Genomic DNA, 23296 nt, shown 5'->3' on the forward strand with positions numbered 1-23296 from the left:
CGGTTTCAGCTGGTTGGCGCTAGTCCCCGATTGGGCGTTGCTGCTGTCACGGCAACCTTCTATCGTCGTCTGTTGCTTCCCTGATCGCTCTGACTCTCTTCTTCTTACTGACTTCTATTCAGTATTGCTTCTTACTCTGCAGTTCTTTTTTCACAGCGTCGCTCGTCTGTCGCTCTGTCTCTCTACGACACTCGGCTCGGTCTTTGTTTGCATATGCAAGGAGGTGGCCCACTCACCATTGATCGGACGAGCAGAAACAGTCGATGCGCTACATTCTTGGGCTGGGTTTAACTCACCGTGACAAGCCCGGGGTGCAGGCTGTTGCGCATTCCAACGGTTGATACCCTATTTCCGTCTCGGTCGACGTCATCAAGATAATCATTAAAGAAGCGACAACGTGGACTATCGTTGCGGCTACTACTCAGAAGTAAACATGTCACGACAACCCGGCTCTTCGTACCCCCGCGGCGATGTTTCGCCTATCATTTCGGATGTACAGAGTACCTCAAGTCAGATCTCGCCCGTATCAGATCTACCCACCTCGCGCAGTTTCCGCAATCATCCATCTGGTCGTCAGGAAGGTAGAGGCTTGAACAGAGCAGCACCATCTCAACCTGGCAACATCGATACAGACCTACCACCCGAGCCGCCTCAGCATCGCATTATGGGCTCACCACCAGGTATAGCAGACAACAACAGACCACAGATTGATCGCTCGACTTCGTTGCGCACGAATACGACCGCTACTCCGGGCGCGGATAATATGAGTGCGGCTGCTATCGGAGGTGGGATTAGTGGTATTGCATACGATGTCGCAAGCCGAAATCAACGAGAGAGCGGTCTCGAAGCTGTGCGGACGATACGACAGGGACAACAGGGACATAGTTACTACGACGGTCCCTCGGACAGAAACTATTCGGACGTTCCATACGGAGCCACCAACAATCGACATAGCCAGGTAGATCCATCTGGAGTACATTACTCGGCAGGCTTGCCGCTGGGTGGAACGGCCCTTGCAGCGGGCACCCCTCCACAAGTGGGAACACCTAGCTTATCAGCCTCAAATTCATCGCATATTAGCGTCGGAGAGCTATATCCCCGCTACCCGAGCGGCGGCTTATACGACGGGCCTTATCATTCATACAACAGCCATGATCCTACTGCGATTAATCCCAACGATATTGCCGATGACGGCGATGATGATATAATCAATACGCCCCTGCAGCAACAACGGCGATCATGGTTTGGTAAAAAGTCCAACCAAGGACTGGCTGCTGGTGCCGCAGGCGGTGCAGCTGCTGGTGGCGTCTTTTCTGCAGTCAACAGTCTCCGTGGTGGTCCAACGACATACGAATCTGTGCCTACTGGTGCTGGCGGCGTTGGCCAGACTCCTTATGAGAAAGATGCCTTTCTTACCCGTCAGGCCGACATAGCTGCGGCAAAGAAACGGAAGAGATGGTTGCTTACTATCTTGGTAGGACTTGCTATCGTGGCCATTATTGTTGGAGCAATCGTCGGAGGGATACTTGGTAGTCAGAAACATAGTGCTGCTGCAAGTGACTCAAACAAGGGTAGCAGTAGCAGCAGTGATCCTGGTACTAATATCAACACGGCCGCTGGAGATTTGGCCACCAATGGGGATTTGAACAAGAATTCGCCTGAGATTGTGAAACTGTTGAACAATACGGATTTGCATCGGGTTTTCCATGGCATGGACTACACTTCATGGGGTGTTCAATATCCGCTGTGTCTGGAATATCCTCCTAGCCAAAACAATGTGACTCGTGATATGGCTGTACTTTCGCAATTGACAAACACCGTGCGAGTCTACGGCACAGACTGTAATCAGACGCAAATGGTGCTGCACGCTATCGATAATCTGGAACTGACGGATATGAAGTTATGGATGGGCGTATGGGTCAACTCGAACGAGACAACGACAAAGCGACAAATTGAGACGCTCTACGATGTGATAGACAACATGAATGATACAAGTATCATCGAAGGTGTCATTGTCGGAAACGAAGTTTTGTATTCAGGAGGTTTCTCGGATCAGACAACCGCTCAAACAGCTCTCATCACATATATGGAAGACGTGCGATCGAACTTGACAGCAAAAGGGCTAAAAGTACCCGTGGCTACGTCGGATCTGGGTGATAACTGGACAGCCGATTTGTTGGCTGCTTCGGACATGGTCATGGCTAATGTCCATCCGTTCTTTGGTGGTGTTCCCGTCGATCAAGCGGCATCATGGACAGTTGATTTTTTCAACACTCATGATGTCTCGTTGACGAGTGGTACGAGCAAGGAAGCCATCATTTCCGAGGTTGGCTGGCCGAGTGCAGGCGGCAATGACTGTGGCTCAGTCAATTGTACGGATAGTACGTCTGGTTCTATTGCTGGTATCGACGAGATGAATCAATTTTTGTCCGACTGGGTCTGTCAAGCGTTGACCAACGGGACGAAGTATTTCTGGTGAGTATTGTCAGCTACGTTCAAACATTGATATTAATGTGGTAATAGGTTCGAAGCATTCGATGAACCCTGGAAAGTCATCTACGATACTCCCGGCAAAGAATGGGAGGATAAATGGGGTCTCATGGACTCTGCACGCGTACTGAAGTCAGGCTTGAAGATTCCCGACTGTGGTGGGAAGACTGTATGATTTGTTTCTCGTTATCTTTTCCGAAGGCGTTATCGGTACAAAAGGGCATAATGTGCGACGGTGGTTTATTGCAATGGTTTGATTATGAGTATATAACTTAGCACATTCAGCGTTTGGATTCTTCATGTACAAACAGCGTTCTCTCCTTTGGATTTGTGCTGTGGGGTTTGATGCCGGATGCATATCGTTGAGGGTTGAGGCAATGGGATGACAACGTTGGGATAGTCATGGGTTTTATGGATATATGGGACGGATCCCGTCACGGCCGTGGATGTCAGCTGTATGTTTACTGGACGTCGGGCTGATGGTAATGAATTGTTATTGTTAATACATGCGAGTGGTATCGTAGCTGTTCCAATTACAACATCTACAAATTAGTTCCCCCATTCCAACTCCGCCCTCGGAGGAGAAGCCATAAACTCGCTAATCGGTCTCTGCACCGAAAACCTTTTGTGGAGACAATTCCGAGAAGAGAGTCTCTGTCCCAGAGATGTGATGATGTGTGGATGTAGTAGGTAGTTTGATGTTTGTCTCTATTATGGTGTCTGACTGCTCCGCCGCATGCACTCCCTCATTACTGTTTGCACGACGACGCTTGTATCGTATGAGCAGAAAATCTAGTTGCACACAATATTAGAACACCGAGAGACACACCAACACCCCATTCCCACTTTCTGTGCGGGCCTCGGACTAGACTGCGACGGTGCGCGTGTAGAAGTCGATGCAGACGCAGATACCACCGTCGTCATCATCCTCGTCGTGGACGATGAACCAAATTTCCAACCCGTCGGCTCCGGATCCACCACAAATCTCATATTAACCGCACAAAAAGGGACTCGAGAAATTCGGCGCTGCCAACCCCCCTCTCCGTATTGGGGCTCAAGCTCGGATAGGCAGCCTGCTTCGCGGTAGTGGTCGCGCGTCGCGTTCCAGATGTAGTCGTATGTGTTTGATAAGTTTGCTGTGGCAGATTAGTTTTCCGTACCTAGGCTGGTGCGATCAAAGTTTGAGGAGTGTTTGTACATTGAAGTTGACTCGAGGTAGTACATATCTCGCAGTGACTGGATCGTGCGGCTGGAATGTCCCAGGTTCAAATTTTATGTTAAATAGGTTCCTGGCGAGGAAGGTCATTTGCTTGATGGAAAATGTAAAGCCCTGGGCGTGGGTTGTAGGAAGTACGAGGGACATTCGTTTCAAGGCGGCAATCGCGTGCATCTTGAGGTATATTGGATGCTATGTCTTGATATATACTTGAGCAAACGATTTAGAAATTTTAGTTGTACCTACCATCACAAATGCGACACTTGGGAGGCAAGCACATTTATGGTATTTCCTTCTTATTGCAACCCCCCAGGTCGTCATTTCTTCCTTCTTTGTTCGACAAAATTTCCTCTCGCTCCCTTGGGATAGCAGTTGACATTCCTCGGTACAACCGTGGCAGAACCATGAGCTCATGACTGAAACAATGCCTAATTATACGGATTGTCTTATTGACCATGTTCAACCTGGAACATGGGGCTATCCTTCTATGATGGCCTTGTGCGAGCATACGTCTTGGCAAACATTGGCACTGAAGAGGCATCATTAACTCTGATAACTTTCTAAGACCTATTTCCAGAGTTTCAGCCGCCTTGTAGATGGTCCTAATACCCGTTCTTGACATACCAAGATGGGTGCATAGCCCCTTTTCAATCCCACCCTCAGACACTTTAGGTTTTGGGGATCATTAGCCCTAGCCCTACAGTTATGTCTAGACTTCCGCTTCTCTCTGCACAATACCTTATCAAATTTTCTAATCATACTTCATCTTAGAAATAGACGCTGGGCTCGTCTGACGGAGGAAATTCTTACGTATCAACTTATTATGTGCATGCCAAATCAGATTCCGGATTCTTGTCAATATATTGAGAAAATCTCAGGAAACACGAACCAGATTTTGGCTATCTTGCAGCGACGAGGCTAAAAACCTACCCCCTGTCATGACTGACGTGTCAGGCCCCTGAAATAAGATTCCGGCAAGGCTGTAAGTTTGTGATGTTCTAGTCCCAATTTTCTGAACGAATTGCAAGCCATGCTTTGTAGATTGAAGAAAAAGGAAAAATGCAGGACGTTCGGATTCTGTCCTCGACCAATTAGAGGTAGCGAGGCTGAATCGGAATATGGACATCATCAATCATGATCTTTCCACTTTTGCGCCGTCATCATAGACCGCTACTGCCAACAACTAGGAAGCCGTGCACCTGATTATCTATTTGATGGGTTTGTTTCCCGGACCTGAATCAGTCGCCCTCTTCTTCTACTCGCTGCATTCATCTGTGCACTGTTTGAGGTATAAGCTCCTCGACTTTACATCGTCACTTTCGAAAAATGTCACCAAAGGCGCCTCGTATCGCGGAGGAGATATGGGAACGACACAGAGACGAGATCATCGATCTCTATTGCGCTCCCAAGGGAACGCTGAAGAAAACGATGGATATGATGAAGGATAAATACGGATTCCAGGCAACGTACTAATGGCTTTTCACCAGCTTTATGATACTCAAAGCTGATTTGCTGGTAGAAAAAGCCAGTATACTACGAAATTTGAGGCTTGGGGTATACAAAAGTATGCCGACAACACCACCTGGCTTTATGCGTATCAAAAAATAAGGAAACGAAAGTTGGAGGAGAACAAGGATACTGGGCTGATCACCCATGGGAGGAAAAGGACACGGAAAGAAGTCGAAAAAGAAATCGCCCGGAATGTCACGAGTAGAACCCAGTTGCAGTTGTTGGAGGATATTCCCACACCCGAAGGCGTTGAGGTTTTCACTCCAGGGGCCGAAGTATTTTCTACTTTTGAAGTTTCTTCTCCATCGGTCACTCTTCCAAAAGTGTGCTGGAACAACCTTCCAAGTGTTCAATTACAGAAAGAGATTCAGATGCTTCTTCTTAAAGACCCTCGAATCTTCAACTTTGACGCTTTTCGAGTTTTCAATACGTCAGACCCGTCGAGCAGTCAGCTTGTTATCCGTAACAATTTAACATCCGAAGCTGGGTCGTTGCAAAAAGCTTTGGAAGATGCTGTGAATAGCGCAAAGTCATCTACGCCGCAAGACTTTCTATCAAAGAAATCGATACCGCTGACTTCATATTTTCCACCGGACGAGACTGACAATGATTGTATGCTGGGCTCCTACGGACTGAAGGGGTTTGGCATAAAACTTCTACAATACTTCATCGTTTTGACAAACAATGGCGCGATTTCTGGAAGCAAATTACACCAAGGATTTCGGGGTATAATATCGAATCTCGGCGAATCCTTTCTTTTTGACCTTTTTAGCCGTGAGACAACCACAATTACAGCTTTTATGAGGAAAATACTTCCTACTGTCGTGGACCTTGGAAATACCAGCATGGTGAAATATATTCTGAAGAAGCATCTCGACATCCTGAACGAAACAAATCATTTTCGTAGGTATTGCAGTTATACACAACAGGAAGAATGCATGTCGATAGCGGTTACGAACGGGGACGTTTCAATGGTTGAGCTGTTATGTACTGCAGGATTTTCGCCTCGAATACTCGGTCCCTATGCTTTATTTCCCGCTAGAGAGCTACCGTGGGATACAGGACGTCTTGAAACTTTACAAACTCTACTCTCATCTGGAGCACATCCGGAGTGCTTTATTGTTGGCAAATCTCGGGGTTTTCCTCTCGTCGATGCTGCGAAGTCGGGCAGCCTCGAAGCCGTCAGTATTCTCTTGAGACATGGCTCTGGAGTAAACTGCTACGTTAAAAATTATTATGGGACGGCCCTGCAAGCGGCAGTATGGGCAGGACATCTGGAGATGGTCGAATTCCTCATTGCCTGTGGAGCAGATATAAACGCTCCATTTGGTACGCAGTATCAATTACCAATACCCAAAGATTACCCTTCTAAATACGTAAAAGAGGCGTCTTGGAGCATGATGACGCCAATTCAGATTGCTTGTGCCAAAGATAATGTTCCTTTGGTTGTATTGCTGCTCAGCCGTGGAGCGGATGTCAATCTCTCTCCACTTTCTCAGGTAGATTTGAGCGCCCAGGAGGGGCGTTATATATTCTCTCACCGTGATGATGAATTCATGTTCAGTTCGATTGATTACTCTCCGCATTACGACGAGGCGCAGTACTTCACTGCATTCCAACACAGTGTCCGAAATGGAAACACCAACTTGGTTCAATTGCTTCTCTTGAGTGAAGCAAACATTAACTCAAGGGCGACCTCCCATCTTTGGGAGGATACACCACTTCAACTTTCTGTCCGCCTTGATCACTCGAATATAGCTCGAATTTTGATAGAATCTGGAGCTCATGTAAATGCTTCTCCTGGAAAGTTCAATGGCCGAACGGCTTTACAGGCCGCAGCCGAGAGGGGGAATATTCACATCGCACAGGAACTTCTGAGGAGGAACGCCGACATAAACGCCTCACCAGCGTATGAGAAGGGTTTGACTGCGTTAMAAGCCGCTATAAAAATGGGTCACTCTTTGATGGCAGGGGTTTTATGTATTTTAGGTGCCAATATAAACGCACCGCCTGCCCCGGAAGGAGGTCTTACAGCTATCCAAGCAGCAGCAGAAACAGGTGATTTGAATCTCGTCAATGATCTCATACGTCTCGGAGCACACGTAGAGAACGCGATAGCCGGAACCAAAGCAATGCTAGCTTCAATATCGCACGAGGATTTACCGATTCTTGAGTTGCTTGTCAAATGTGGCGCACCGATCAATCTACAGGAAGATGATAACTACATGCCACCAATTGTGGCATCAGCAAGAAAAGGCTGGGTTGATGGGGTACTTTACCTCCTGGATAACGGCGCTGATATCAACTCTTACTACTATGATATGAGTATTTGCAGCAATCTCAGCTCCTTGTCCTGGTCGATTATCACACGTGATATTCGAATGGTCGATTTACTTCTGAAAAGAGGCGCAAGTCTTCGTTTTCCTGATGCCAAATATCCGTTTAACGATTCTCTCTGCCAGGCATTACGCCAAGGGTGTCCTGCGGAAATTATTGATAGGCTCCTTGACCAATACACGGAGGCATATCCGTTGTTTCTACGTCAAGAAGTTCTAGCCGAGGCAGTATGCAATGTATTTGATGCATTTGATGACAAAGACGTTGCAAGAACAGCACGTCTCCTCAGCATTATATCCAAACTACCCAAGACGCTGTACATGGCCCAAGTTATGAATGCATGGGATAAACTTTTAGGAGACCACCATTGGTTAGATCCATTTGACGATGGAGATTCAAAAATTATGAGTCAGGTGATCACATTATTACTAAGGGCTGGAGCCAATATCAATTCCAGACACCCTTTAAGGTGTATTACACTTCTACAGACTGTTATAGCATGCAGCTGGATTGATTTGGCAGAATTTTTGATTCAAGAAGGTGCCGAAATACAAGTACCATCCGGCGAAGATATAGGAACTCCACTCCAAGAGGCAGTCCAAAAAAATGAAACTGATTTTACACACTTCTTGTTGGAACGAGGTGCTGATATCAATGCAGCTCCAGCCGAAGATGGGGGTGCTACTGCACTCCAAGCAGCCGCAAAAAATGGAAACAGAAGCCTGGTTAAGTTTCTTCTTGAACGTGGCGCTGAAATCAATGCACCTCCAGCCAATTTCAGTGGTGTCACGGCACTTCAAGCAGCTGCAATTAAAGGCTATATAGACATTGCTGTTGACCTTCTTCGACATGGCGCTCATGTTTCTGCACCTTGCGCGGCAGAAAATGGCAGAACAGCAATTGATGGTGCTGCAGAGCATGGGCATGAAGATATGCTGCAACTACTTTTGAACCATTATGATGGTTGCGAGAATCTGAGTGCTGTTTGTGAAAGAGCAGCAAATTATGCGAAGGAAGAGGGCCATGGTGAGATTGCTTCGTGGCTTAGGCAGTACCCCAACCTATCAACTGAAATTGAATGATTGTTTGAGATTGGGGATACACTTGTGCAATGCGTGATAAAGAGCACATTGATTCCAACCTACGGCCGGAATGTATTTCATAAGAGATATCCTGTGTATACAAGTTACAAATTTGGATTAAGTGAGATGCCAAAGGTCCAGTTGTCAACTCCTTTAATGATACATCAATGTACTCTAAAATTACCTAGGTATATTTCATGAATCAAAAGCCAGGAATGATATCCAAGACGCCAGCCAAAAACCTGTCCTGTCAAAATCTCCCTATTGTACATAATCTCCACTTTTCTCTAACGCTAAACCACCAAAAGACATCCATCCAAGTCAAAGCTATTTCAAACCCATCACTTTTCTTCTCGCCAATAAATCCTCATCCGCCAAAATGCTTCCGACCTCGCCTCAAACTCTTGTATTTTGACGGACCGCGTTTGAGCCACAAAATCCGCCAAGAACTTCGACCCATCATCTTTTTCATTGATGTCCTCATCATCATTAAACCCCCTTGCCGTCAACGAAGGCCCCTCTTCGAACGGGCCTCCAAACACCACGACCGGATTGGACGGTAACATCAGCCTCAGATGCCTCCTTTCAGCTCCCGGCCCAAATAGGAATGTCTTGTTGGAAACGGCGTTGAAGCCTTCTGGCGATTCCACGGCTGTGATGCCGAGTAAAGCGAGGAGCTCAATGTCGAGGGTATTGAAAACTGGGTCCTGGGCTATGATTTTCAGGTCCGTTGACTCCTGCTGCGTAGGAATAGCAGCAGCACGATGTTTGACACAGTCAATTATCGTCGTCAAAGCTGCAAGCTGATACATTGCCACACTCCTCCGATCAACCCATCCGCCTTGCACAAAACCACTCGGCGATCCGAGACCGATGCAAACTATATTTTCAATTCCGAGCTGACCTTGACTCGATAGAAGATCTTTATGTAATGCATTCTTAAGGTGTTGCCATGTCTGCGATGACTCCCACGTTTCAAGGTGGGCGGTGAATTGTTTCCGGAGTTCGGCCAGGTTTAGTTTTCGCGGTGGCTCTGATGGTGCTAATTGCAGCCTTGTCATCGTAGATTTATCATTGCTGTCGGGTATATCCTCATCATCGGCTGCGCCGTCTGTCATAATCTTCCTTGTCGTGCTCGTCGACGATCTTGGTACCGAGTGAGTGTTTGACACATGAGTCCAGCCATCTTCATCTGTGACTTCAATTCTTCGAGGATGAGTGAACTTCTTCCTCTGTTTGCGCGATGCGTTTGGCATATTGATAGTCTATCTACCTTTGTAGGTAGGCATGAGGTACTGATTGTCGATGCTGAGATATGCAAAAATCTGGACTATTCGTGAGTATGTTGGCTCTCAAGCGAGAAGGAGAGACATACTTGTATTCAATACAGCGATAATCCCAAACCATGTGGTTTTTCTACTGTCAATTGTATATTGATCTAGACTTTATTCACAAAAATGATGATTGAATTTGATAGCGGGACAATCGACAATAAAAGTGGGTCGTTGAGTTTATCTAACGCTAGTCTATTTGCGGTATACTAGGGTTAGACGATGAGATTCATCTTCAAAGAAACAGATGGTGTATGAAAAGATGGTCCTTCATTTTTGTGTGGACTTCATATTGGGTTTCGTTCTATAGATCCGAGACTTGGCCAATGTATACCTGTTTGGGGTGTATCACTTAACGCTGAACTAAGGAATCAGTTATTCGAAATAATTGCTGAGCGTACAACGTTTTCAGTCCCTTTACATAATATGAAAGATATTTAATCGAAGAGGGTTTGATTTCACGGACATGTGCTTCATGTCGATATCATACTAGTCCTCCAACCAGAACTGTGTACCTTAAACCATGCAACAGAGTGATATGAATACGAATCAATTCCTATTCGACGATACCTTTGCCTGTGCCAGTCAAGAGAAAAGAGGGGTCACATAAGCGCCAAATCGCATCCGGCAAAGTCATCACATCGAGTGCCCGGCCCGATCCATGCAGTGAAGATCGTCCAACAAAGGATGAACCCGAGCACCAACCGCGTCCCAATCTACCAACATAAATTAACAGTGGTCGACCGAATGCGAGTGCAACAACTGACTTGACAGCGCCGCAAAATGGGACGGAACAAGCATAAGTGTGCCACCAAGCTAGTTGCACTAATTAGTAGTTACGCAAACTGCTGCAACCTCGAGAGACGGTGAGGTCCTCCAATCGGAGAGCCGGTTTTAGCGCTGGTTGAGACAGCCTGCATTCAACGAACTGATATAAGACTCTAGAGTCTGGATTCTCTGATCTTCGGTGGTCTGACAACTTCTTTGTCTTAACATCCTAACCATCTGGGCACAAATAATTAATTGTACAGAAGTGGCACAAGCTAATACAGACGAGCTAGGGTTAGGGCTAATTTAGTCTAATTAGGCTAGCGTGCTGCGGGGACTGACGGGCAGACAGAACTCGATTGGAGAAGAATCGATTTTAGTCTTTTGTAAGTGCTCAACTGGGCGGCTACTAGCTATCGAATCACGTCCTGAAGACACTTCCTCTCATGCATCGTGGGATGTGACAGCCGTGCAGATTGACACTGCTCCGCTTGCTGATTGGCCACCCATGTGATAAACTATCATGAAGTGCTTGCCTTTGCGAAAATGCTTTCGCTGCAGCTCTCGACGCCCTCTGTCGAATCGGATGCGGCATCCAGCCATGTCCAGTGTAGCTTTGCCTAGTTCCTGCTGTCTAGCAGTGTCTACGAGCTATAGAATTGCACGAACAGGCATCGTGTGATTTGTGGGTCGCCTTGTGCTTTGTTCTGTCTGTATCTCTTGTCACATTTTGAGTTGACTGGAAGCTCTAATTCCCTAGGCGCTGTGGCCGGGATTTCTTGTATTTCTGACTGGTTTTCCCCTCTCTACTGTAAAATTGAGTATCTCTTTTACAATTTCGAAAGTCATTAATAGACCAGACCATCCTATCTGCTCTATAAATATATCCAACAACTGGGAACGAGCCAAAAATATCCCAACACACATTCAGAGTTTAGACGAGAGGTCGTTCTCGACGTATCGATACTCTGGCGGTGCGGCCGAGATCGATGTTCAATATAGATTAGACCCTTCCCCAACATTGCGCTGCGAACAATCTTCGACATGCACTTCTCATTATCACAATGGACGGCCCTGGCGGTTACGATCCTCTCTTGCGCGAACTGGGTGAACGCACATACCATCATCGTCTACCCGGGTTATCGAGGCAATAATCTACACACCAACGGATCCGTGGAGGAGGCCGATGGACTTGGAGCGGCGTTTGTGAATGATACTACGATTTATCCCTATGGCATGCAATGGATGTATCCTTGTAAGTTATCCACTGCCCACACTGAATTAAATTCTGTATAAGATTGCTAACCTCCGTGCAGGCGGCGGAATGCCAACCTCCACCAACCGCACGAAATGGCCTATCCAAGGCGGCGCCATTTCCATTCAACCAGGCTGGTTCCAAGGCCATGCCACAGCCTTCTTCTACTTCAATCTCGGTCTCGGCGCCATACCCCCAAATATGAGCAACCCGATGCTCCCTCCCTTCCAGATCATCGGACCCTCCGCGAACCCTTACCCAGGCACATTCTGTCTGCCTCAGGTTCCGTTGCCAGCCGGTTTGACAGTGAATGTGGGTGATTTGGCGACTATTCAGGTCATTGAGACGGCGAGACATGGTGCCGCCTTGTATAATGTATGATGTCCCTTTCCTTCATCGATAATAGTCGATTGACATAAGTATAGTGCGTCGATATCGAATTCGCGAAACCCGAGGACTGCGTCGAGGTCACTCAAGACAACTGCTTCAATTCATCCGACATTGCATTCGCGGATATATATGAAGTCAACACAACGACTTCTGCGGCGCCGCCGTCACTAATGGCACCGGGCTATGCGCCGATAAGTTTTGTGACCCTCGTTACTATGCTCTTTTCGGGATTGATTTTGTAAATCGAAATCTCGGAAAGAGAGGAAGAATTTCAGAGTCTTGTCGACGTCGACGTCGACGTGCATACGAAAATAATACCCTATACAATCCTTTGAAATCTATTATTGAATTGTCTTTTCATCATTGAATCGACAATGGCGTTTGGGATATGGTGTTTGTGGAGCTTTGGCTGTGGTCATATTCTTTTCATTGACTATCTAAGGTAGTGTTCTACTATATCTGATAGCGCTCATTCATAGGCCATTGCTGGTCTTTTGCCTCTGTTTATGGAGTCTGGAGAGGGGTCTGAATGTTATATATTGTCTTGGTCAGCATTCTTCACTGTTTTTCTTCTGTCTCGTACTTCACGAGGCGCGGTAGTTATTGACTAGCAAACATCCTATACACAATACTTATAACCCATTTTCACTAAAGTAATGTCAAAAATCAATAAATTCCAATATAGCTCGCACAACCTCATCCGGCTTCTCCTGCGGAATCCAGTGTCCAGCCCCCTCGACCATCCTCAGCATTCGAAAATCGTCACAAACCTCCTTTTCCTCTCCAGTCATTTTCTCTATAGCGCCAGGCTGCTGGTAAGTACCCCAGTCCTTATCACCGCCAATGAATGCACAAGGTATGGAGATACGTTTCCCGGCAAAGATGTCCAGATCATGCTTTAGTTCGGGCTTTTTACCTCCATCGTCTGTTTGGACGCGATACCAGTTCAGCCCTCCCTGAAAAGTGGTGCGAGCGTACTCATTGACATAAACCTCGAGATCTTCGTCTGACAGCCAATCCTTCGACGCATCTTGCGACTCGTCTCTCATGAGCATTTCAATCGCCTGCGGCATAGTCGCGTCTAGAGGCATGATATAATACTCCGGCATTTTAACCACTTCATCAATAGGCCACTCCAGCTGTCTACTACTCTCTCCTTTCTTGATCAATGGATAAGGATTATTCCCCTTCCAAGAGCCAGACTTGACATGGAAATAACCCCTTAGAAACCCACGCAGACCCCCTGCAGTTGTAGGGCCTGCCATATCCCCAATTGCGTCGTGGGTGGAATAGTACCATTTATAATGTTTCCGATTGTGGACCCTGAGTTTATCGTTGATGCTAGGTTTAGCTATTCCCGCACTAGGCGGCGGGAAAGACGAGGAGCCCTGTGTATCAATAGTATTAAACGGCAGGCGCGGTACTCCATTGAATGGATGCGTGAGCAGAGCCACACTTTTGAAGACATCAGGCCGGATAACGGCACAGGCAGCTGCAGTTACTGCGCCAGCGTCATGGCCCACGACGCATTCCACCTTACTATACCCCAACGCGTAGACCAGCGCAATCACATCGCGCACGTATATTGTGGTCGCGAAATTGTGTAGATCGACCTGTTCATAAGGCCTCGAGTCCCAGCCGGTAGTTCGTCCGAAGCCTCGCTGGTCTGGCGCAATAACATGGTATGCGCGACGACCACGGCCACCTCCATCGGCATTGGCGAGGGGCAGGATGACCTTGCGCCATGAGAATGCTAGATCGGGGAAGCCATGGAGCAGGATGATGAGGGGGTCGGTGGGTGCACCGGCTTCGAGGATGTGGTAGGAGAGATGGCCGTAGGCGCGGAGATCTATTTGGCGAGACGTAATGCCGGGGGGGAGGGGGAGGGGAGCTGGGTCTGATGCTGTTGCAAGGTGCGCCATTATATACCCAGGTAGCTTGTAGCTAGACCATGGTGGATAATTACCAACAACACGATTGACAATGTTTAGGTTTCTTCATATCATGAGTTGACGTGATGCACGTGATGGCTGAGTCGTCATGGTGAGTCATGCTCCGACAACCGAGGATATGCTTGTTGTTAACGTTTAATTCATCGCCGGATAAACCCAAGATATGCCCGTAAATCGGATGAACATTATCGAACAATATCTTCATTTCTTAATCAGTTCATCGAGTCTACGAGATTTACCCGCTGTGGGGGTCCGATCTCGTTTTCGATATAGATTTAGATTGAAGATGCTTGTTTGATCTTGTTTCACCATAACTAAGAGTAGTCCTATCAGTCAAACCTGTAGCTCCTGTGGAGACAGGGCTAAAATCGCAATAGCTCAGGTCAACACGACGATCATGTACCAGACTCATACAGTGGTAGCAGTGCTAGTTGCCAAAACGGAAAATACAAAACATTCACAGAGCAAGCCATCGACGTCGAAAGAATTTCAAGCAAGCACAGCCACGATGATAGACACAACGCCGTCCCAAAGAGGCTAGTGCTTTCCAGGAAAGCACTAGCCTCGATTTGCACTCGCTTTTCTAATTTTAAGCGTTCTGATTGGCTGCTCTCGTTCATTGAGTTCGTCCATGACGCAACAATGCAACGGAGCTTGGCCACGCTAGCCCGATTGAGAAGGTCCGTGCACGTGATTGGTGCACATCGTCGCAGCCTTGCTATGCTGTCATCATCTAACGCTTCTGGGACTAGCCTCTTGCTCTTGCTCTTACTCTCTTACGCTTACTTCTCACGTTTCATCATCGTCGGCTTTTTAACATTGACTGACCAGGGTGTCTGTTTTTGCCAGATCAACTTTTTGTCTTCTTTGTCGTTGTTTTCTTCATCATTGCTATAGATCGTTACTGTTTTTTTCGTTCGGCCTCGCTCTCATAATTGTAATATATCCTTGCTTCGTCCTGCACTTTTCCGCCCGCTGCGGAAGAAGTGGACTGACTGCCAATCATCTCCGCCAGCCCTTCGCTCCTGGCTTGAGGCCTTGAAGGCGGATGTGGCGCCCGAACCTGACGACACCCGCTTCCCGGTATCTCAAGAAGAACAATTTGCAGCATCGCTGTTCACTCGGAATATATCTTCCTTTCTAGCTACTCTGATCGAAAAACGCGGCGCAATTGCATTATCTTTTCCGCATCCCGAACGAACCGCGCACTAGTGGACGAGCGTTGTCTCTAGACATCTGCTCAAGCCGCTATGTTCCGTCGCAGAAGCTCGTCTCGCCATCAGGTACGTCGTCGCATGCATGCACGCAGTCGCATATATCTACTGCTGCGTGGTTCCTACTCTTCGAATCGCAATGCAGAATCTAACACTATCTGCCTCTATCAATTACCGATACTTTATCTGCTAACATCTAATCTTTCGGTCTGCAGCCTCTAAATACAACTCCTTCTACATCCGCCCAAACCGCTGCCTCACGAGCGTTCACAGCCAACAGAGATGCTAACGCTAGTCTCTCATCAGCCGCCGCTGCTGCCGCTTTGCGAAGTCATACACCACCTCCAACATCTCCCGGCAATGTTCAGACAAAGCGTATGCTGCAGCGGCAGCTATCAAACTCGTCCCGTGCCAGCTCAGCAGGTGGACTACGCCATGGCTCCCAACCCACACTTCGCCGAACGCCCAGTTCTGGCTCGATGACATCGCGGACTTTTCGCGAACCATCTCCTGCTCGATCACAAAGCACCGCGGGGAATACGAGTACCCATCCMCCTGTCCCGCCAATTCCACAGTCTCTGTCAAATCGATCAAAACCGTCTCAAAGGTCAGCAAGTGCTCAACCGAATAGAGGTACAACATCGCCTTTGAGGAGGTTAGTGGGTGGCCGAGGTGCCAGTCTCGATCGTGGACCCGGCAGCTTAACAGCAAGCCCAACAACGCCACGGAACATTTCACAGGGGAATTCGCTGGAGCTTGATCGACCGGGGAGCAGGACATCCATTAATTTCTCATATCCGATGAATGCACGAGCCAATTCTCCGCCGCAATCACCGGTAGAACGCGAATTTCAACGATCGCCGATAGATAAGTCTCCGAGCCCCCCATCGCTCTCACCCGTCGAGACAGCCGATATTCAACAATCAGTCAATAGCGCAGCAAACCGCAAGGTGAAATTGAAGCCGAAGACAGCTGCACCAGGGTCAAAAGAAGGCAGTCATTTTGCACATAAAACTATGGGAGGCCGTCCTACTGGCACAGCACTACAGGATGCCGTTGAAAAGGATGAACAGCAGTCACATGAATCAGCTTCTCCACAGTCTCCGGGGGTATCAACCACGGATTTTGCTACCACTCAACCTGCCACAGAAGATTCGGTCAAGTCCCAGCCGCCTGTCGCCTTTGAAGATGATATCACACATAGTCCAAGGCCCAAGCCCAAGAAGCGACCGTCAATGGTAATGGAGGACCACGAAGGAGAGGAGATGGCGGAAGCAGCAGAGGCTGCCCAAGAAGATTTTGCAGTATCTCCCAAGGAGCCCTCCTCTCCACAAACTGAAAACATTAACAAAACTAAACCCACCCGTGAGGCCCTGGTCATCTACCCCCCTAAAACCAACCAAACAGTCGTACATCCTTACACTCGTCCATCGCCTTCTACTTCATCAACACCATCATCTCCAGGCGACAGACTTACGGTTGATAGCAGTATTGATGGCCAACTGCCCCAGCGGCAATCATCCGTCAGCCCCAATCGATCTGCCAGGTTTTCAGCTCAACTGACTGTCGGCTCCGAGTCGCCTCTGCACGAACCTCCTCCGAGGTCTATATCTCCAGTAAAGCCAGCATTAAAAAGTTCTTCATCCCCAGATCGTCGTGTCTACCTGGGACAAACCCCAAGCGAGTTCTCCGACGCTACATCCGTAGCTTCGGATGATGGATCTCGAACGGGTTCCAAGAGGAGGGTCGCCAAGGTTAGTTTTGATGATGAAGCCGAGGTCGTCGGAGTTGCTGCTAGCCCTCCTACTTCGCCAGAGCCAATGAACAGAGCACAAAGCCCTGTAGAAAAGGTCAAGTCCAGAAAATGGTACAGCATCGGAAAGAAGAAGACTACATCCAAAGACGTTGCAGACGATGACGACTTCGAGTCTATGCTCCGGCCAAGACCAGCTCTTCCGTCTTTTGGAAGTATTCGTGGCCTGAGGGAACTGGAAGAGACTACGGCTCTAGCTATCAATGGCAATGACTCGGACTCGTCTTCGGACGATGATTTTGATGCTCGGGACTTTGGTGCTTCCAGCGATCATGCTATCGGCGGAATACTTGTGAATGCTCGAAAGGATGCCCAACCTCAGACACAACCCCTGGCTGAGCCTTTCGCCCCTGAATTAGGATTGAAAGATGCACAGTTAGAATCGCCAGACGAAGTTGAGACACTCAACAGTACACGCGACATCGAACATCTCCCTACGGTTCAAGAGGAGTCAAGCTCGGCTACGGCTACCCCATCAGAAGCCGCAGAAGCTTTGCCTACAGAGACACCCAAGATTGCTCTGAAAGAAGAGACGATCGTTGAGCAGCAGGTCGACGCTCTCAAAGAGCCTCTGCCTACGATTGCTATTCAGCCAGCAACACCTGGTGAAGAGCCACGCAATAGTATCGATCTACACAATATGCCAGGCGGATTTCCATCTTATATTGCGGAGCGGGTCGCCACACCTGAACCGACCCAAACTACGATTGAGGCTCCTCAAGCTGCCAATCCACCTGTCGAAGAAGCCGATGGTGATGATTCCGGAGACAGTATCTATAGTGATGCTGCAGAGGATCCCGACGATTTCCAAGGCGATGTGTTCGGATCGATTAATGCTATTGTTGATAGCCCCTTGCCACCTCAGTCCGAATTGCCAAAAGAAGTCCCAGAAAGCCCTACGCGAACGCTCCTGCAACCTGATCCGTTGACAGATATCTCAGAACCTATACCTTCGGCATCTCTAGAGGCGATCAATCCCAGAATGCCCGCAACGCCTTCAGGGCCGACGCAGACGCCAACTGCTGCTAGTGTTCTGGAGCCGGTTGAGGAACCGCAAAAGAAACAACAGAAGCAAAGCCCTGCTCCGGCCGAACCATCTTGGCCATTTAAGACTGATCCAACGCCAATTGCTGCTACTCGCGTCCAACAAAGGCCCAAGGCCCAAGCAGCCGATCCTCATCAAGGTTCTCATTTGCGGAAAGCTCTAGGAAAAGGAGATATACAGCAACCGATGGCGAAGCAGTCGCTCAGAAGTGCATCCGGCCCTGACCCAAGTTCCCCTACCGTTGCGAAAACCAGACGTACACAGACAGCAAGTCCAGCTCAGATGAATAACAAACCGCCAAGAAAACAGGCTGACAAGACTCTTCCGCATTCGATGACTTTCCCGGCCGCTGCAACGAAGCCCTCGGCAAATGATAGTGATTCCGATAGCAGCTTCAAACGAACCCGGCGTCCGTCTCGAGTAAGCGCCGGAGGTCAGTACAGCATGAAGAAAACGATGCGTACTACCAGACCAATGAGCATGGTGAATTCAGACATGGGAGTCGAGAGAACCACGTCTCCACCGCGTGCGTCATCTATGCGCACGACGATGCGAGGACCAGCTTCTGAACGCTCTTCTGGTTTCTCAAGTCTTAGAGACAAGCCACGGCCACGGAGCTCAGTAATTTCTTCAAAAACACGATCTCGAATCGGTGATTCTGATGACGAGGGTAAAGGTGGGCGCAATTTGTTCCAGAGCCGGTTTGCAGATTCCAGTGATGAAGACGAGCCTCTTCCCAGCAATTTGACACCGGTTCGTGGAATTCCTCGCCGTAAAGGCAGATACGATGGAGAGTCGACCGATTTGGACGATAGCTCTGATGAGGAAACGAAACGTCAGACTCGCAACGGTGCCACTAAGTCCGCTACACAGATGTCCCCAGAGGAACTAGAAGCGATATTGTCTCAGCCTAAGAAAAAGGGACTTTTCTCTCGTCTAAGATCGCCAACCAGGAGCAGTGGTAAGGACGGCAAAGTCCGAAAGTCCTTGATGGAGAGTCCGGCCCGGAGGGACACCCCTTTGGAGAGATCTCGAATCGAGTTAGCGCAAATGAGAGAAAATGCAACGTCTCCAAAGCTTCACAAGAGGCAAAGAGCTGTTTCTGCTTATACTGATACATGGCCACTAGCCACCGGGCAGACCTCAACGTTAGCCGCGCCTGCAACCAGCACGACTCGCCCTTCCACCTCCGACGGTATCGCCCACAGTCAAGATAAAGACAACGGCCGTCCTCTGTTTAATCGACACGGAACTAGCGACAGCATCGACTCGAGAGTGACTTCTACTGCGTCTGAAGTCGTCGTAGGCCGGTCGGGCAAGAAGAAACGATTTCCGATGTTGCGACGGGCATTTGGGCTGCGTGACTAATTTCTTGATCACTTTCGATATATTTTATCATCACTTTTCCTTCGCTTGATGACACTTCAAAATCGCAGAAGGGTAATGATAATGTTATTACTTTTCGTTGACATTTCTACACCTATGATTTCTCATACACTAATGTCTTATGGCATGGTCGTCCCCTTTCCATTCTCTATCTTCTCCCTTCTTGTGGATCATTTCATACATTTTTCCCTCTCCTTTCAAAATCTCAAACTGACTGATACCATGGCAAGAGTATCTGGTTATGACCAAACGTTTTTTTTTTCTTCTGGACCAAAATGGCAATGGCCTTGGATGGAGTTTTAATATATTACCCCCCTTTATGTTGGCGACACGATTTGATCTCTATGTTTCTTATATATTCTTTGCTTGAGAATTACATACATACACACTTGACTATGGAATGATAATATGGAGAGAATGTATCCATTCTCGATTTGAAGAACACATTGACTTGGCCATAAACTTGTCAATACTTAAAGACCATTAGTCAGAACATTGAATTGAGTGGTCATATATCAGTCAGTATCAATGAGGGTCGATTATGGTGATACACTCTTACTTACCATAGGGTCGTTCCCTTTTCGATCGCCGATTTGACATATAGTTAAGTGAACGATTTACTAACAATTCACCAAGATTTAATAAACCTTTGTGCGGTGTAAATCGTCCGCGAGTGATTACAACTAGCACTTAATGCCTAGGTCAGGAGATAGCAGACAAAATTTCTCAGGTGTAATTATGTTGTGCTCCATATAAAGTATACGATAGCTAACAATCATTAGCTTGCTTAAGACAATACTCCCTATCTTATCTCATTCCAGTATATCTTCAATCACCGCATTTCTTTTGCTGCTTGCTATCCAATCATCTTCCTTCTGGTCTGTTCCTTATTGCGTAGCGCATGCCAGTGTTTCAATTCGTAACAAGCAAGTTACCTCTACGCGACAGTGGTCGACATCCAATGAGCACGTGAGTTAATTTGCCATCACCATGTCCGGGATGGCTGTAAAGCAATCCTATCAGCTATGCTTCCCAAATCCATCTTACAATTTTTGACCCTGAATATTGTGATAGCTCATGTACCTTCCAACCACACTTCTGAAGAACTCTTGCGCTACCATCATTCTCCTCAAAAGTTACAGCTCTCATTTTACCGATATCATTAAGGATAGATTCTGATATTGGTTGGGACTGTCTGTAGGAGGCAATTAACTGCAACCAAGCTGTTTGAAAGCCAGTAACAGCCTCAGTGGCGTACCCTTTACCCCATGTTTCTGGGGTAAACATATATCCAAAGTTTGGAAGATGAGAAGTTGGCAAGGAGTTCAAGGAAGTAAGGCCACACGTGCCGATGATTTGGTTGTAATTCGACTGGTGAAGTATCTGTGGGTGTACGTCCGGATTTTGAGTATGGAGAGTGACTACAAAGTTAAAATTGCGCCGCGGGGTCTCGTCATTCTCGTACAAATAGGATTCCATCCATTCGCGAGTTTCTTGTATAGAGTTATCGACCCGACCTTGGCTCGTCCATTTCATTACCCGTGAGTCTGAACGAAGCTCGTGCAGCGTCGGCAGGTCTGCCTGTTCGAAAGGTCGGAGAACGAGCCGAGAGGTATAAATCGGCTTTGTTTGGGATGGCGGAGGAAGTACAGCTTGAATCGAGGCTTCCATCCTTGATCAGCAGAATCGTAAAACTATAAATGAGGATCAAGGGTTTGGGGATAATATACGCTGCACTAGTTGGCTTATATTTAGGACATATTTCCGTACTCCAAGAGGACGTATTTATTAGCGTAGTATATTATGACTCATTGACTAAGTTATTACATTTATTAGATGGCAGATAGACAGAATATAGCCTGGTTTGAATTAGTGGGTTCTGGGCGGAGCTGCAGGGACACGCAACCAATGGACTGCGGAGAAAGACACGATGCTTCATTGAGATAAACTGATGCAATGTCTGGTAGCATTGGTGATATTGAAAGACTTGTGTAACTACATACGTTACCACCCCATTACCGGGGCTCTGGTTTTGGGTCTTGGTTTCTAAGACATTTACGCACTTCATTATCTCTACACTGCCTGCGTGCTGAATGCGCACAATGTGTCGCTTATGCAGACCTTCTACGTAGCAGTGGTCTTGTCGTTTGTAGTGTTTTGGGCGCGGTGTGGGTGCAGTGGTTATCTGTTAAGGGCAAGAAGACTTCTGCCTCCCCCGCATAGGTCTTTTGATCTCATAGATAGTAGAATATAGACCATACATTTCATATTACAGTAAATCGTAAATCAACACCCGATCAGGAATAACTACCAAGGTCTCTCTCCTTCTTTAGCTGTAAAAGTCCCCGTCTCTCCATTCTTATCCAAAACCGCCAATCTCACCACATTCACAGAGCCCTCCTCCACCGTCCCCGTCCCATGAAAGCCATTCAAATTCGTACCAATATACCCCGGACAGGCAGCATTCACCTTGAACCCCTTTTCATGCAACAAAGAATTATAGTACAACATCACCATATTCAGCGCCGTCTTGCTGGATTTATACGCCAAAAATCGTTCTTTGGAGTAACGAGTACTCAGATCAGCGGCATATGTGAGCGAGCCAAGAGACGACGAGACAAACACAATGCGCGGATTGTCTGATTTCTCGAGTAAGGGGATGAATATATCCGTAACGACCGAAGCGCCAAACACATTTACGTCGTAAGTGCGTTGCAGCATTTCGCGCATGGAGATTTTCCCTTTCTCTTTGACGTCGAGGGCGATTCCGGCGTTGTTGATGAGGACGTCTAGCCGCCCGTGAGAGGCCTCGATGCTCTGTGCAGCGGCGGAAATGGATGTGTCGGATGTCACGTCTAGTTCGACACTGGATATGGATGGTGAGGAGGATGCTTCTTCGGCGAGGAGGGTTGAGACTGCCTCGCGGCCTTGAGTAGCATCACGGCTGCCGATTATGACGTGGTAGTTGGGGTGTTCGCGAACTAATCTGCGAGCGACGCCGTAGCCGATGCCTCGATTGGCGCCGGTGATGAGGACAATTGCTTTGGAGGTCATTTTTATTTCGGATTCTGGATATCCTAGTGAGGCTGAATTATTGAACTGATATTGGAAGCACAATTTCTCCAATTGACATGTCTGACTGATGGTACAAGCAGAAGGAAAACGTCTCTTATATAATAGCCTCAGCATGCTAAGTCCACTTAGGTCCGCATGAACATCTCAAAGTCACCAAAAGCTCGTATACGGATGCCGGATTTAACGAGATGGACATAAAACAAAACCGAGACACCGATCAAGACATCATTTCTTCGACACTAAACGTAACCGTTCTTTTCATGAACGAATGAGATCACGAACCGACAGTCTCGGTCATGATAGTGACTGTTTATTGGTCAATAGTCTGGATATAGTAGAGTGTACAGGATAAAATGCAGCGGAAGATAAGACCTAAAAGAGAGGGTTGTAAGTTGTGGAGGTTGAGTAGTGAAGATGACCAGGTGTTCGGCTG

General features: G+C 47.6%; 7 protein-coding genes across 7 annotated transcripts; 4 read left to right on the forward strand and 3 right to left on the reverse strand.

Moving 5' to 3' along the window:
* Positions 1-433: 433 nt before the first annotated feature.
* Positions 434-2665, forward strand: BHQ10_004859 (uncharacterized protein; the record flags this gene model as incomplete). The annotated part of the gene is made up of 2 exons (XM_040877270.1): positions 434-2475; positions 2524-2665. The coding sequence occupies 2 exons, from the start codon at positions 434-436 to the stop codon at positions 2663-2665; spliced, it is 2184 nt and encodes a 727-aa protein (XP_040733363.1).
* Positions 2666-5032: 2367 nt separating this feature from the next.
* On the forward strand, positions 5033-8634 carry BHQ10_004860 (uncharacterized protein; the record flags this gene model as incomplete). The annotated part of the gene is made up of 3 exons (XM_040877272.1): positions 5033-5172; positions 5226-7922; positions 8058-8634. The coding sequence occupies 3 exons, from the start codon at positions 5033-5035 to the stop codon at positions 8632-8634; spliced, it is 3414 nt and encodes a 1137-aa protein (XP_040733364.1).
* A 341-nt stretch (positions 8635-8975) lies between these two features.
* BHQ10_004861 (uncharacterized protein) lies at positions 8976-9890 on the reverse strand (the record flags this gene model as incomplete). The annotated part of the gene is made up of 1 exon (XM_040877273.1): positions 8976-9890. One exon carries the CDS (start codon positions 9888-9890, stop codon positions 8976-8978), a length of 915 nt encoding a protein of 304 aa, XP_040733365.1.
* Positions 9891-11777: 1887 nt separating this feature from the next.
* BHQ10_004862 (uncharacterized protein) lies at positions 11778-12620 on the forward strand (the record flags this gene model as incomplete). The annotated part of the gene is made up of 3 exons (XM_040877274.1): positions 11778-11988; positions 12050-12363; positions 12414-12620. The coding sequence occupies 3 exons, from the start codon at positions 11778-11780 to the stop codon at positions 12618-12620; spliced, it is 732 nt and encodes a 243-aa protein (XP_040733366.1).
* A 417-nt stretch (positions 12621-13037) lies between these two features.
* Positions 13038-14300, reverse strand: BHQ10_004863 (uncharacterized protein; the record flags this gene model as incomplete). The annotated part of the gene is made up of 1 exon (XM_040877275.1): positions 13038-14300. One exon carries the CDS (start codon positions 14298-14300, stop codon positions 13038-13040), a length of 1263 nt encoding a protein of 420 aa, XP_040733367.1.
* Positions 14301-15580: 1280 nt separating this feature from the next.
* On the forward strand, positions 15581-19770 carry BHQ10_004864 (uncharacterized protein; the record flags this gene model as incomplete). The annotated part of the gene is made up of 2 exons (XM_040877276.1): positions 15581-15613; positions 15760-19770. 2 exons carry the CDS (start codon positions 15581-15583, stop codon positions 19768-19770), a joined length of 4044 nt encoding a protein of 1347 aa, XP_040733368.1.
* Positions 19771-22095: 2325 nt separating this feature from the next.
* BHQ10_004865 (uncharacterized protein) lies at positions 22096-22842 on the reverse strand (the record flags this gene model as incomplete). The annotated part of the gene is made up of 1 exon (XM_040877277.1): positions 22096-22842. One exon carries the CDS (start codon positions 22840-22842, stop codon positions 22096-22098), a length of 747 nt encoding a protein of 248 aa, XP_040733369.1.
* Between the last annotated feature and the right edge of the window lie 454 nt (positions 22843-23296).

Source organism: Talaromyces amestolkiae (assembly GCF_001896365.1).
Source record: "Talaromyces amestolkiae strain CIB chromosome Unknown scaffold8.1, whole genome shotgun sequence".
Taxonomy (NCBI): domain Eukaryota; kingdom Fungi; phylum Ascomycota; class Eurotiomycetes; order Eurotiales; family Trichocomaceae; genus Talaromyces; species Talaromyces amestolkiae.